The sequence below is a fragment of the Manihot esculenta genome, chromosome 5 (assembly GCF_001659605.2).
Source record: "Manihot esculenta cultivar AM560-2 chromosome 5, M.esculenta_v8, whole genome shotgun sequence".
NCBI lineage: Eukaryota > Viridiplantae > Streptophyta > Magnoliopsida > Malpighiales > Euphorbiaceae > Manihot > Manihot esculenta.
This window is the reverse complement of record NC_035165.2, coordinates 3,140,201-3,155,927: the sequence shown is the minus strand read 5'-3', so window position 1 is coordinate 3,155,927 and position 15,727 is coordinate 3,140,201. Positions and strand designations below refer to the sequence as shown.

At 36.2% G+C, this 15,727-nt stretch overlaps 1 protein-coding gene across 1 annotated transcript; it reads left to right on the top strand.

Moving 5' to 3' along the window:
- Positions 1-2,028: 2,028 nt before the first annotated feature.
- On the top strand, positions 2,029-14,323 carry LOC110614540 (NAD-dependent malic enzyme 59 kDa isoform, mitochondrial). The gene is made up of 19 exons (XM_021756100.2): positions 2,029-2,646; positions 3,323-3,419; positions 3,596-3,714; positions 3,794-3,961; positions 4,517-4,645; positions 5,102-5,162; positions 5,299-5,402; positions 5,492-5,575; positions 5,686-5,792; positions 5,894-5,996; positions 6,313-6,420; positions 6,596-6,661; positions 11,549-11,621; positions 11,705-11,791; positions 11,901-11,955; positions 12,041-12,112; positions 12,722-12,784; positions 13,363-13,477; positions 13,843-14,323. The coding sequence occupies exons 1-19, from the start codon at positions 2,518-2,520 to the stop codon at positions 13,912-13,914; spliced, it is 1,812 nt and encodes a 603-aa protein (XP_021611792.1). The 5' UTR covers positions 2,029-2,517; the 3' UTR covers positions 13,915-14,323.
- Positions 14,324-15,727: the final 1,404 nt, after the last annotated feature.

Sequence of the window (15,727 nt, the reverse complement as noted above, 5' to 3'; positions counted from 1 at the left end):
TAATTTAGTAAAAATGCTTTTTCTTTCTTATCTCTCGAGCATAAATCATTAAAATCTCCCGAATAAAGTCACGGAAGATAGTTTCTACGAGATAAAATTCGAATAAGGTTCCAAGACTGACATGGTTGTTACGATTTCGGAAACTCATAATAACTAATAAACCTTCGTTAAAGATTACCTTCCGAAACAACCGAATCAATAAAATTTGAAGAAAAACCAATCACAGAAATAGATCTATAACTCTTCTACATTAATAAAAAATCTCCAACCAATTCTTGTCTATTGACTGAGAAACAACCATCAAAATGTAAAAAATTACGAAAAAATTTCATACGAGAACTAAGAGTTTTTATTTCTATCAAAAATAAAATATCCGGCTTGTAACTAAGAACAAATCTTTCAATATAATAATTGTCTGAGTATTGCCGCTATAAATCTATCAAAGAGGTATGCATATTCTGAAAATTGATTAGATTGTATATGAAAAATATCGATGCTATACAAAAATCATACGTAACGATCGAAATATTTCTGAAATTCTTAATAGGGATAATAACATCTTTTTTGATTGATAGTCAATTGACGGAAAAAGAAAAAAAAAAGTTAGATTTAAGAAAAAGGAATAAACGAGACTATCAAGTAACAAATGGATCATGTTTAAAAATTAATTAATTATTAAATTATAAACATAAGGTTTGTAATTTAATCAAATTGGATGGTGGCGGAGTCTCCTATTAACCCACTAAAAAAATGTGTGGGCCGCTGCAAGCAGAAAAACAAAAAGCGAAACGCAGATGATGACCCTTTAAATTGACGAAAAGCAATGGAGATTGAGCGAACGGCTTCGGTTTGCAGCAACTAGGAAAAAAAGAGCAAAAGGTAAGGCCATAAAAAAGAAAGCATCAAGTGTTTTCGATTCTGGAGACCATGGCATTGGCGTGTCAGGGGTAAGTTCCTAAATTCACTTGCTTTCTATTGGAATCATATTCTCTTCAGCTCAGAATTTTACTACTGCCAGTCAATTCTCTCTGGGCATCAAGTTCTCCTTGAAAAACCTATATGACAATACTAACTATTATAATAGCTATTAATTATTTTAATAGTTGATAATTATTTAAATAATAAAAAATAATTTTTTATAATTTTTTTAATCACTAAATATTAATATTTTAATTAAATTAAAATATTAAATAATATTTTCAAAATTATTATGGAATAGAATTTTAGAAAATAAAATTGTTGTAATTAGAATAAAGTATGTGCTTTGTAATTGGAAGTATAAAGGGATATGAGATAGAATAGAAGGAACTCTAGAATACTTTTTTAACATGTTCAGAATAAAAATCTAATAATGCAATGAATTAATAGGCAATCTCTAAGGAGTAAAGACAAAGAATATATCATAAATAAATTAACCCCCATCTCACGTTTTCTGAGGGATTCACATAGCCTCCCCCAATTGCACCTTTGGAATTTGTTATTTTATTCTTCAAATCTATCAATCTCTCCTTTGAATGCCATTTATATGTTTAATATTTTTAAGTTAAATAAATAACGAATTTCTATTTAAATTAAAAAGTTAAATAAAATCTTTTTTCTTAATTATAAATTAATTTTATTCAATTCAACGAAATAAGAAATGAACTTTAATTTCAATTTATTTAAAAACTGAGAAAAAGATATCAAACTCAACCCTTCAGTTCTGATTTTTATTTAATTTGAACCCTTTAACATTGATAATTTTTTAATTTAATCCAATCAAATTCATATCCCATTTCGAACTTAATTCCAATGACAACAATATGAAAGATTTGGACCTCAAACTTAATTCGGCTCTTCAGCCTTTATTCCACAGCATGACATTCCAACTACCATTATAAAAATTAAAAGTAAAAGTAATCATTTTATTCTCTTTCCATTAAAAATGTTGAGAGAGACACAAAAATTAAAATACATATGATATTCAACTTTACTTCATAAATTTACTTAAATATAATATTTTATAAATCTTAGCACACGGGTATGAGGAAGTGTTCATTTATTTGCCCTTCGAAGCAACGATCATCCACGTGGCGACTCGTTTCTCAGGCAACTCTACCAATTCGTATTCTTTATTCTCATACCTCGTTGCCCGTAATTTCTCCGGGCAACGGATGCCACGCCCTCTCCCCGGCTCTTCTCTTGCAAGCCTCAGTCCTGCAACACCCCGTGGGTACTTCGGGCAGCTCCTGTCAAGTCTCAACAGCTTCAACTGTTTCTACCTTCACACAAACAGCACCCTGGAGCAGCCAAGGGAAACTTTAAAAATAACAACAATAAATAAATAAAATAAAGAGAGCTACCTATAAATAGAAGCGGGGGTGGACTCGTTGTTACACATTAATCACTTGGCTCTCTGATCTCCGTTTGCGGGAGAGTCTACGTGGTTTAATATGCTGTGAAGTGGATTTTCTGGATTGATTTTTTTTATTTGTTTGGAGTTTTCGTTTGGTGAGATCTTCGATTTTAGAGCACGAAATGTGGAAACTTGCGCGAGTTGCGGCTTCCAGTTTCCGCCGATCACGGTGGTTCTCGACGGCGATACCTGGTCCATGTATTGTTCACAAGCGTGGCGCTGATATTCTCCATGATCCTTGGTTCAATAAGGTTTGCATTGTTACGTCAGTTCTTTTGATGTTTAGCTTATGAGTTTAGTACTGTTTCAAAGTGGTTGTTCCTTTGCTTCCGGTTTGCTTCTTGTTCTTATGCTGGCCAAATAATTGGTTTAACATTGTTCGTACAGATGCTACAAAGACAAGAGGAGTTCAATTGATGATTATTGTCGTATTCTGTGTGGTCTGAGAGACATTTCTATGCCAGTTGTTTACAAGTTTTCTGAATTGGATATTCTGTTGAGTGTAATATTATATAGGATGATAGAATTGTAATAGAGATTGCTCTACTATTGTTATATATCTATCATAAGACTTTGGAATTAAACGGCAATTGATTTGAAATCTTGGCTGGTAATTCGAGTTCTAAACGGCAACATATATTTCATATTGTTGATTTTAAAAATTTTCTCTGTTTTGTGCATAGGGATAATTACCCACAATAATATAACTTGTGCTTTAAATGTTTCAAGTGTCTGCATTGATCACTGACTTTGACGATTGTATTGGAGAAGCTTGTTTTTGGACTAGTTGTGTGTGCTACATGTATCGTTTGAGCTACATCTTATTTTGACCTGGCAAAATGATACCCATTCACGCAGAAAGATGCACGTTTATATGTGCTAATCTTGCCAAGCCTTCTTTCTTCTCTCTCTCTTTCTCTCTTTCAGGATACTGGGTTTCCTTTGACTGAAAGAGATCGACTGGGGCTGCGAGGCCTCCTTCCACCTCGTGTTATATCGTTTGAGCAGCAATATGCTCGTTTTAGTAAGTTGCTTTCTACCTTCTTGAAGCTATTATTTACTTCTTGCTCAAATATTGTGCTAATCACACTTGTCAAATCTTTTTTTTTTTCTGCATCATATTTTTTGCCTTTATATTTTTATTTTATATACGTGCTTTTAGTCATTTGGCATATTCTGCATGTTAACTTGAATTTTTAGTGGAGTCATATGGATCGCTGGAAAAGAATACTCAGGGACAACCAGATGGTGTTGTATCCTTAGCAAAATGGAGGATCTTGAATAGACTTCATGATAGGAATGAGACATTATACTATCGAGTAAGTTCTGTGGAAAATTGAAGCCTGAATATATTATCAGTATTGTACACTAGAGTGACTCAGGTACTTTCCTTGCCAGGTCCTTATTGACAACATCGAGGATTTTGCTCCTATAATATACACTCCAACTGTAGGATTGGTATGCCAAAATTATTCAGGCCTATTTAGACGTCCTCGTGGAATGTATTTTAGTGCAAAGGATAAAGGAGAGATGATGTCAATGATTTATAACTGGCCAGCTCAACAGGTGTGCTATGAACCAATACTGAGTGGTGTAGAGCAAATGCCATTTCCCTTTTGTTTATCTCTCGTTCTCCCTTGTTGAAATTTATAAGCACTTTTACTCTTTAATATTATGTTTTGGTACTCTATTCATTTCACACGATTTGTCTTGAGTGATAGAAACAGTGTTCTGTTAGAGAAGTTGACACATTCCCTTAGCATATAAAATCTGCCTGAGGATCAGCAAATTCAAGAATTTGATATATAGGCTTGCCTAAATTCCAAAAAAATAAAAAGCACTAAAGAATTGAATTGAATAGAATCATCTTTTCCCAATTGTCCATTGTCTTTTTCATCATGGATTAAAATGCTAAATTTATATGTTTTACTTTGAGTCAAGTTTCCCAAGGTCACCATGTTTTCCTCATTGGAGGATTTTGTTTTTCCATACATTTTGAGCGACCTGTGGATGGTGTGCCATGCTATTAATTAGGAACAACGCTATCCACAGTGTAGTAAAGATGGTGACCTACTCACACTTGTGATACAATGGGCTTATTTTTTTTTCTTTATGTTGCAGGTGGACATGATAGTCCTAACAGATGGAAGTCGTATTCTTGGCCTGGGGGACCTTGGTGTTCAAGGAATAGGTATACCCATTGGAAAGCTTGATATGTACGTTGCTGCTGCTGGTTTCAACCCCCAGAGAGTATGTAACCCTCTCTCTCTCTCTCTCTCTCTCCTTTGTATGTGTATTTATGCATGAAATATTCATGCTATTCACCTTTCATATGTATTAGTGTATACACAGCTGACACAAGAGATGCACTATGCCTATAAAATAATGTGCCATTAGCTATGATGTGTAAGGACAGTTCCCTGCAGTTTCTTATTTAGCTATATCTAAAATTGTACAAGCAGAGTTTTTCGATAATTTCTTCTTATGTGTCATACTTGAATAAATAAGTATTGCAAGTGAGTTCCCTGAAAATATGGCCATAAAACTCTGAAGATTTGTATGGTAGTAAAACTCGGAAAAATTGGAGTCTATTTCAACTTTGAAGCTCTTTTTTAACTCTTCAACTTTTCTCTTTTTTACATATTCTTCATTTACCTACTGATTAGGTGATCACTTCTATTATTCACCTATATCTATGTGTATCAGGTGCTACCAGTTATGCTGGATGTTGGTACAAACAATCAAAAGCTACTTGAGGATCGTCTTTGTGAGTAAAACTTTACATGCTGGTTTATTGTTTAATTTTTTTTTCTTGTTTCCTTGGAGAATAAGTAGATAAACTAAGAGCTAGGAAACTGTTTCTTCCTGATGAATTATTGTTTTCGTATGACTCTGTTTGACAGATTTAGGACTTCGACAGCCTAGGCTGGAAGGGGAAGAGTATCTATCTATTGTTGATGAGTTCATGGAAGCTGTTTTCTCACGTTGGCCCAAGGCCGTTGTACAGGTTTATTTATTTTAAAAGAAGCATTTGCTTTTGTGTTTGTATATAGTTTTTGTCATGCCATAACTTGGTGGTTTGGATAATCTTATCAGTTTGAGGATTTTCAAATGAAGTGGGCATTTGAAACGCTGCAAAGATATCGTAAAAGATTTTGCATGTTTAATGATGATATACAGGTGAGTACAGCTGTGTTATATTGCTAGATTGCATGTATTGTAATGCATTTGGCCACAATCTATAATGAGTGCCTCTGCAGTTATGGCCGATGTGACTTTGTGACTTACAGGGAACTGCTGGTGTTGCACTTGCGGGATTGCTAGGGACTGTGAGAGCCCAAGGTCGACCGTTGTCTGACTTTGTGAACCAAAAGATAGTTGTAGTGGGTGCTGGGAGGTACTTGCAAAAGATCAATTCTGATGATGTGAATTATGGGCTGGCATATAAATTCTGTTATTTGCATATGCTAATTTGTTCATTTCTTTTAACCCTTACAGTGCAGGGCTTGGTGTCCTGAATATGGCTATACAGGCTGTTTCAAGGATGTCTGGGGATAATGAAGGAACTGTAAAGAATCAATTTTTCCTACTTGATAAAGATGTAAGGTTCTATGCTTTTGACTTCCTAACATGGAGCAGGTGCCTTATCCTTGATAATATATGAATAACATATCTGAGGAATTTCTAGATGATCAACTTAACCAGTGATGTTCTTTAACCTGTATTCATACTAACTGTATTATAGGTAAGTGGTTGCTTGTGGGAACCTATGTTATCATCTTGTACCTCATTTCATATGCATGTCATGAGATTGTCTTCTGTTATCATTTATTTTCTCTTTGTGCATTTTACTTTTCTGAAATATTTTTTTATTGTTGTTATAATGATTATTTATATTATTATTTTCTCTAATGAAGGGTCTCATCACTAAAGAGAGGAGAAATATTGATCCGGCAGCAGCCCCATTTGCTAAAGACTTGAAAGATGTTGAGGGGCTTAGGGAGGGAGCTAGCCTTGTTGAAGTGGTAAGACTTCTAGGGCCCTTTACTCACCCTAATGCTTACAAGAACAATATTTTCTGGCCCAAAAAGACATTAGTTTGAACCACTTGACTTTAGAGTCGTATTTTTTATTTGTGAATCTGCATGCTCATTTTATAGTTGTAAGTGTTCTGCTTGCTGAGAGCTAATTGATATTCAGGTTAAAAAGTTAAAGCCCCATGTGCTTCTTGGTTTGTCTGGAGTTGGTGGTATTTTCAATGAGGAGGTAAAACCCTTATTCATGCTTTGTGATTTCATTTCTTCTCAAGTAGTTATTCGGTGAAAGTGGCTAAAAGAAAAAAAAATGTTGCTACAAATAGTTGTGATTCTGCACTATTTCTTGAGCTCCACTTATCTAATTTTTTGAATGTACATGTTGCTATGATGTTTGAGCAATATTAGTTGCCATACCATAATGTTACCTTAGAGCCTATTGTTATTGTTGTTGAGGGAAAAAATTCCTCGAATATTTTATTTAGATGGTATTAAAAATTAATAAGTTAAAATTTGATATTGAAGATTTTTGGAAGAATATTGAGTATTCTTGTATTTCACTCTCTTGATTTATACAATATGTCTACATGGCTATTTATACACAAAGAATCATATCTAAATAGGAAGCAAATAATCAAATAATAATTACAGAGATAATTAAGGATCCTAATCAAATCAAATCCCTAGAATCAATTAGGATTAGCAAATAAGTCAACACTCCCCCTCAAGTTGGTGCAAAGATGTCACACATGCCCAACTTGCAAATCAGATTATGATAGATCTTGTTGTTAAGCCCTTTAGTAAACACATCCGCAAGTTGCTCAGTAGAAGTCACATGAACTAGGCTCAAGACACCGTCTGTTAATTTTTCTTTAATGAAGTGCCGATCAATTTCAATGTGCTTCGTTCGGTCATGTTGGACTGGGTTTTGTGCTATACTTATAGCAGCTTTATTGTCACAATACAAGGTTATCTTGTCTCTCTCGGACAATCTCAACTCTTCCAATAACTTCTGCAACCATAAGAGTTCACACACTCCTTGGGCCATTGCTCTGTATTCTGCTTCCGCACTTGACCGAGCAACAGCACTTTGTTTTTTGCTCCTCCAAGTGACAAGGTTTCCCCCCACAACTGTGCAGTAGCCAGATGTGGATCTCCTGTCATCGAGAGATCCTGCCCAATCTGCATCTGTAAAACTTTCAATTCGGAGATGACCATGTTTGGAATAAAGAAGCCCTTTCCCTGGCGCAGACTTTAGGTATCTCAAGATGCGAAGTACAGCTTGCATATGAGTCTCGCGAGGGTCATGCATGAATTGGCTGACTAAGCTAACAGCATAGGCTATATCCGGTCGAGTGTGTGAGAGATAAATCAACCTTCCTACCAATCTCTGATATCTTCCAATATCCACGGACTCACCAGTTCCTGCTTTCAGCTTGTGGTTACTTTCAATGGGAGATTCTGCTGGCTTACACCCCATCATACCAGTTTCTTTCAAAAGATCCAGAATATACTTTCTTTGAGAGATGAAAATTCCTTTTTCTGATCTGGCCACCTCGATACCTAGAAAATATTGCAGTTTTCCCAGATCTTTGATTTCAAATTCCTGAGCTAACAACCTCTTTAGTTGAGCCATTTCCTCTTTGTCATCACCTGTCACCACTATATCATCAACATACACAATAAGAAGGGTGATCTTACCCTTATGATGTTTGATAAACAGAGTGTGATCAGCATTGCTTTGTTGGTAACCGAAGGACATCATGGCTCTGCTAAACCTGTCAAACCAAGCTCTGGGAGATTGTTTTAGCCCATACAAAGCCTTTTTTAACTTGCACACCTTTCCTTGTGTCTTCTCATCAGCGAACCCAGGAGGAATTTCCATGAATACTTCTTCCTCTAAATCTCCATGGAGGAAAGCATTCTTCACATCAAACTGTTGCAAGTCCCAGTCCAAGTTGGCCGCGCAAGATAACAGAACTCTGATTGAATTCATTTTTGCAACTGGGGCAAATGTCTCTTGATAATCCACTCCATAGGTTTGGGTGAAACCTTTAGCAACCAATCTGGCCTTAAATCGTTCAATTGTGCCATCAGCTTTATGTTTCACTGTGAATACCCATTTACAGCCAACGAGTTTCTTCTCAGGTGGAAGAGTGACAAGCTCCCAAGTTTCATTTTTAGCCAATGCTTTCATCTCTTCAATCATTGCTTTCTTCCATTTAGGATCTGCAAGAGCTTTCTTCCAATCCTGTGGAATAGACACAGAGGAAATAGACAAGGCAAAGGCTCTATAGGAAGGTGATAAAGATTCATAAGAAACAAAGTTAGAAATAGGGTGTTTAGTGCAAGATCTGACCCCTTTTCTTTGTGCAATAGGTTTATCTAAGTCATTGAAACATTCAAGAGTTGTGGGTAACTCACCAGAAGAAAGAGTTGTGGGTAACTCACCAGAAGAAGATTCATGACTAGGTAACTCACCAGGAGAAGATTCTTGACTCTGAGTAGACTGCATAATGGCTTCTTCTGCCTTGTCTCTCCTTGAATACCTTCTCAAATCTGGCTTGTCCAAACGACCAGTTCTCTCTCCCTGATTGGACATCTCCCCCTGTCTACTAGAACTCAAACTTTCTGGTTGAACCATATCACTCAAAATCACAGAATTCGGGATCACCTCTTTTTGCTCATTATTCTCCCCCTGAAGAGGTGAGGGGTTGGTACTGAAGTAGGGTTCAGTTTCTCGGAAGGTAACATCCATACTAACGAAGTATTTCCTAGAGGGAGGATGATAACACTTGTATCCTTTCTGTGTTGGAGAATATCCAACAAACACACATTTAAGGGCCTTGGGATCCAGTTTTCCTGCCGTCCTAGTATGGACAAAGCAAACACACCCAAATACTTTTGGTGGAACAACGTATGAATTCTTCCCTTGTAAAACCGCTAAAGGACTCATAAAGTCAAGGTTCTTGAGAGGCATTCTATTGATAAGATAAGCAGATGCAAGAATTGCATCTCCCCAATATGCTTTGGGTAGATTCATGGTGAACATAAGAGATCGAGCTACCTCCAATAGATGCCTATTTTTCCTCTCAGCAACGCCATTTTGAGCACTAGTATAAGGACAACTAGTCTGGTGTATTATCCCATTATTCTCCAAATAAGCAGAAAAGCTACTATCCATGTATTCTCTTCCATTGTCAGTTCTCAAAATTTTCACCTTAGTATTAAATTGAGTACAAACCATCTTATGAAAGGATTGAAAACAAGAAAAGACATCACTTTTAGCTTTAATCAAATAGACCCAAGTCATTCGAGTACAACAATCAATAAAGGTGACAAACCATCGATTACCAGACAATGAGACAGTTTGAGTAGGCCCCCAAACATTAGAATGAATAGTCGCAAAAGGAATTTGACTTTTATTATGACTCAAAGGATAGGATGTTCTAGTGTGTTTAGCATACTCACAAGCATCACAAAATAGAGAATCAAACTGAGTTCTAGCAAACAAATTAGGATAAAGTTTTTCTAAGGCAAAGAATGATGGATGTCCTAACCGTCTGTGCCACTGTATTATTTCCTGATTGACATCTTTATTTTCTCCAAAACAGGCTTGAGATATCGAAGAACCTGGATCACCCTCCAACATATATAAGCCATCATGCAGTCTACCATTGCCAATCCTCTTTCCTGTGTGAAGATCCTGAATAACACAATGATCAGGAAAGAATTCAATTTTACAATTAAGGGCATTGGTGATAGCACTAACAGATAAAAGGTTGACAGGAAAGTGGGGAACATGGAGGACAGATGATAATTTAATATTGGATGTGCAAATAACAGAACCTGTTCCGGATATGGGAGTAAAAGAGCCATCAGCAATTTTGACACTATCTTTGGTTAGGGAAGGAAAATAATTGAGAAGGCCTTTAGACGAACCTGTCATGTGTCTATTCGCACCAGAATCGATAATCCATGGAATATTATGGAGAGATGAAGTATTACCTGACTTTACAACGTCAGATGTGGCACTAAAGAATGAGGAATCAGAGTTAGGAATCGAGATTCTTGTACCTTCTGCTATCGACACCCTTTTACCTTCTGCCATTGACACCCTTTTACCTTCTGTCATGGTAAGGGTTTATAAACGGTGACAGAATAGGAGGTATTCAAGGGTGTACACACAAGAGAGCCCAATCGATTCACCAAAAGGACCGGGTAGCAGCACGGGAAGGCCGGAAAGATGATCGGAATCGTCGCCGGAGTGATCGGAGCAGCAAAGCAGTGGCAGATGATGGGTCACGCGCCGGGAAGCGCCGGGTCACGCGCCGGGAAGAGGTGGCGCGTGAGCCTCACGCGCAAGCTTTTCCGGCGTCGGGGCTGGTCGATCGGCCGGCGGCAGTCCGGCGGTTCTTCTGGTGCCGGCGGTGAGAGAGTGAAGGGCTCCTAAATGGGTTAGTACCAAAAAAGTAAATTTAGGGTTTTGAAACCCTGAAGAGGAAAAATTGAATTTGAACCCAAAAAATCAGGAAAAAGGCTCTGATACCATGAAGATTTTTGGAAGAATATTGAGTATTCTTGTATTTCACTCTCTTGATTTATACAATATGTCTACATGGCTATTTATACACAAAGAATCATATCTAAATAGGAAGCAAATAATCAAATAATAATTACAGAGATAATTAAGGATCCTAATCAAATCAAATCCCTAGAATCAATTAGGATTAGCAAATAAGTCAACAGATATGTTTGAATCATGAAATATCCAGACAACTAAATGACTTTTTCCAATATTAATATGGTGTTTTCCAAAAAAAGCTTTTTTTTTGGCTTCCCAAATACAATCCTAAACAAAGCCATGTAATGCTTTTAGGCTTATTGTTTTCTTGAAAGTGGAGAACTTTAGTTGTTGAGAAATAAATGCAAATGCATGGAAGTTACTAAATTTGGTGCTAAGACGGAAGCATGGGTGCATCAGTCTGATTAGTTTTTGAAACTAATTTTGATTGCCATTAACTACTTGTTTTCTAGACATTTTGATTTAATTTAAGTTCGTACTTTTACATTTACCTGATTTTGTTTGATAAATTTTTTTTCTTGGAATATGAATCAGGTGCTCAAGGCCATGCGAGAATCTGATTCAACTAAACCTGCAATTTTTGCTATGTCAAACCCCACAATGAATGGTTTGTTTTGGTGAATCCTGCAAGATTCCGTAATTTACAACAGCATCTTGTTTTTGAAATTGTCTTTGTATTCTCTTGAACAGCTGAATGCACTGCTGCTGATGCTTTCAAACATGCGGGAGAAAACATTGTTTTTGCAAGTGGGAGCCCGTTCAAAAATGTTGATCTTGGTATTATATCTTGGTGATGTTTATGTTGTTTGGAAATACATTGACACCATATGATGAAAGCAGTTATCAGGATTCTTTATTGAGAAAATTGTCATACATGTGTTTGCAGGGAATGGGAAAGTAGGGCATGTGAATCAAGCAAATAATATGTATCTGTTTCCTGGGTTTGTATTCCCCTAAACATTTATTTTTGAACTCAATCATTTATGCTTAAACTGACATTTATGCATATTTTGTTGCCGTTGTCAGGATTGGTTTGGGAACTCTTCTCTCAGGTGCCCGTTTTATAACAGATGAGATGTTGCAAGCAGCTGCAGAATGGTATGCAATTTATAACTTGCTGCTTGCTTTCTTGATCTAATGAACCATTATTGTATTTTTAATTGAGAGAATTATAATCGTATCTCAAGAAAGCTTAGGAAAATGTTGGAATTAGTGACCTCTGATTCATCATGATTCCTGCCTTGGAATTTCGTATTATTCATGAAATTCTACCATGGGATATATTTTTCTTGTGGGCCCTTTTTCTTCTATGTTGTTAATATACTCCCTAGTCCCTACAGGTTTGGATGTGCCAATCTTCTATTGATTAGATGTGAATATTATGGTTTCAATCCTCTATCCTTGTGCATTACTGTATTGTATCTTGATTAATTATGCAAATTGTTTTTTTGGAACTGAGGGCAACTTAGATGGACTGTAGCAGTTTGTGTTCCATCATGTTTCTCAAACACGTCTTATATTGAAAATATCTCCTAGCTATCTAAAACAAGCATCTTGCTCGTGGACAAAATTTTTTATAGTGCTCACTATTGTATCTCTCTAGTGAAAAGGATTGGTTCCCAGATATGCTTTCTGTTTTTTAATAAGAACACAAGGCCTGAAGACTTTATTCAGCCATGAATTGCTGACATGATATTATTTTTACAGCCTTGCATCTTACATCACAGATGAGGAAATCCAGAAGGGCAAATTATATCCATCCGTTAGTAGGTAATACTTCCAGCTCTGTGCATACTACCTTTACCTCCAAAACCATTCCCTTTCTATGATACTGGTACTACTATGGCAACTACCATTGCTATCATTACAGCACCACTAATTCTACCTTCACCACCAAAGACACAGGCACCGTTGATCCTACCAAAATGTAATAAAATATGATGAAGAAAGCTGCAAAATTTCATGAAACATTTGGCTTCTGGTCATAATTTTGAGTTGTTGTTCTTTTTTTTTTTCATCTTTTATGTGTCCACAAATCATTTAATTATGAATTTCATTTCAAATGAGGTCATTTACATTTTTGGTAAAATTTCTATTAAGCCACCAAAGTCGGGCAACCCAATTGATGGGATTTAATGATAATTGTTTATCATAGTATCCCTTCTCATGACTTCCAGGCATATAAGGAGGTAATGAAACATTTAATAAGTCATGGTGGGCAGAAGGAAAATGGATGTTGGCATATTTTATCTTGCTTTGGTTGGAAGTTCATCGTGAAATGTCAATCTATCTCTCTCTCTGTGGGTGTTTTTTCTTGTAGATTGAATCCATATTTTTGCATATTGCAGTATTCGATGCATTACGGCTGAGGTTGGTGCTGCTGTTCTGCGAGCAGCTGTTGCAGAAGGTTTGGCAGAAGGACACGGTGATGTGGGCCCCAGAGAGCTCAATAACATGTCCAAGGTATGTTACCTTCTTTGTGGAAAGGAAAATGCAGCAGCTTCCTTTTAAATGAAAAAAAAAATGGGAAATAACATTAAATATTCCCAAGTGAGCATTAATTTTTGAATGATTGACGGGTCTCTGAATGACCTTAAGAGCATTAAATATAGTAGCATGACTGTAAAATCTTTTTCTCTTTTTTTTTTTTTTTTATCTTTGCTAATTATGAGTACTTAGAACTTAAAGTGTAAAAAGAATGGCACATGGATATTAACTAGTGTTTTGAACATAATATAAATGGTTGTTTATGAGCGTTTCTCGTGTAGCTGCTGTGAAAACAATGTCTCATCTTATTATTATTTTGTTAATCTTGATTGTGGATGCAGGAGGAGACGGTGGAATACGTCTCACGCAGTATGTGGTTCCCAGTTTACAGCCCCCTTGTTCATGAGAAATAAGGCTTCATTGACCTTTCATTTTCTTTCATTTGGAGGGCATTTTTCTGTAAGCTGGGCGTTGAAGCTCTGCAGCCATCTTTAATATTCTTTTTGATGTTATCCTGAATTCATAATTTGCTAATATAAAGTAGATTGGCAAGTAATGAAAACAGGAATAGCCCACCCAATTTCTAAAATAGTTCATCTGCTTGAACTATGATCCAGTTACAACATCAATTCATTTATATTTTCAATTATTTTCTGGAGATATTGTCAAAATTAACTGTTTCTTCAAATTTTGCTTATGAAGAAAAAAAAAAAAAAAAAAGAAGAAGAAGATTGCTAGCTACCGCATGTTTTGTTGCCTTGTCGATTTATTATATAATGGTGTATGTAATAAAATTAACGGATGAAAGTTTGGGGACGAAAAGTAAAGAATTTGAGGCGTTCGTTTACTAAATAAATATTTAAATTTAGGGTAAACTGCAATTTAGTCCCTCTAATTTAGTGAAATGTAACCTTTCATCCCTCTATTTTAAAAAACCTTCAATTTAGTCACTGTGATTTTTAAAAACTATGTCATTAATTCCTCCCGTTAGATTTTCAGTTAAATTACCGTTAGTTTTAGTTAAAAAGATTAAAATATCCATTCTCTCTCCTTCCTCTTCTTTTTCTCCTTCCCGATCTCCTCCTTCTTCTTCTTCTTCTTCTTCTCTTCTTTTCTTCTTCTTCTTCTCTTTTCCGATCTCCTTCTTCTTCTTCCCAATCTCCTTCTTCTCCTTCTTCTTCTTCTTCTTCTTCTTCCCGATCTCCTTCTTCCCGACCTCCTCCTCCTCCTCCTCCTCCTCCTCCTTCTGTGTTTGATTTCATGCAAGCAGCTGTGCAAATAAGCTAATGAAAGCAGCAACTTCAAGAGCAGCATTGGCATTCCGGATGGCAGCATTGAGTTTCTTCATTTTGATGTAAAAAGTAGCTGTAAAATATCATGTATACCCAAAACTAAACAATCAAAACAAGCAAGCACACACCAATCCCAAGCTAAGAAAACTATCACCATCTCCTCTTCTTCCTCTTCAGGCTTTGTGGACATTCCTTATCCTCAATTTTCTTGTCGCTCTCCTCCACGACATAACTCTTCTACAATGCCCCAAAGTACACTAGATATTGACACGTGGAGAATTAAAAACACAAGCAGAAAACAATCGATTGGAAGAAGAGGGTTTTGCAATGGGGTTCGCTTGGTGGTGGACCTGAATGCCGAAGTGGTCATTTGGGAGGAAGTAGGTAAGGTCAGGAGTGAAGAAGCTGTTATGGGTATTTTAGTCTTTTAATTAAAATTAATGGTAATTTGATTGAAAATCTAACGGAAGGGACTAATGACATAGTTTTTAAAAATCACAGTGACTAAATTGAAGGTTTTTTTAAAACAGAGGGACGAAAAATTATATTTCACTAAACTAGAAAGACTAAATTGCAGTTTATCCTTAAATTTAATATGATACTCGTATTCTTTTCTTGAAAGTTAAAAAAAAAAAAGAAAAAAGGAACAGACGATATGAAGAGACTTTAAAAGAAGGTGTAAGAATAACAACGAAGAAGACGGTGCAACTCTAGAGAAGTGGATCAGTTTAGTTCAAGACTAGGCAGGACTTTGATTCCGACAACCAACTCAAGTGTGAAGCAGCCTTCGTTCTTTGCGTTCTTTCGCTCTAGTTTGCGAAGTTATTTTGCTGGCGGACAGGATTTAAGCTCTTTGAGACCTTTCTCAGTCCGGGTTCTTCGACCTGGAGAGCCCAATTATTTGTGAAGCCCATGATTCTGGTGACTCAACAAG

What these genes read in the sequence shown, in the direction of transcription:
- LOC110614540 (XM_021756100.2), top strand. Translation starts at nt 2,518, where the DNA reads ATGTGGAAACTTGCGCGAGTTGCGGCTTCCAGTTTCCGCCGATCACGG. An exon ending in ATGAGACATTATACTATCGA is followed by an intron (nt 3,715 to 3,793) that starts GTAAGTTCTGTG and finishes TTTCCTTGCCAG; the next exon opens with GTCCTTATTGACAACATCGA. An exon ending in AGCTCAATAACATGTCCAAG is followed by an intron (nt 13,478 to 13,842) that starts GTATGTTACCTT and finishes TTGTGGATGCAG; the next exon opens with GAGGAGACGGTGGAATACGT.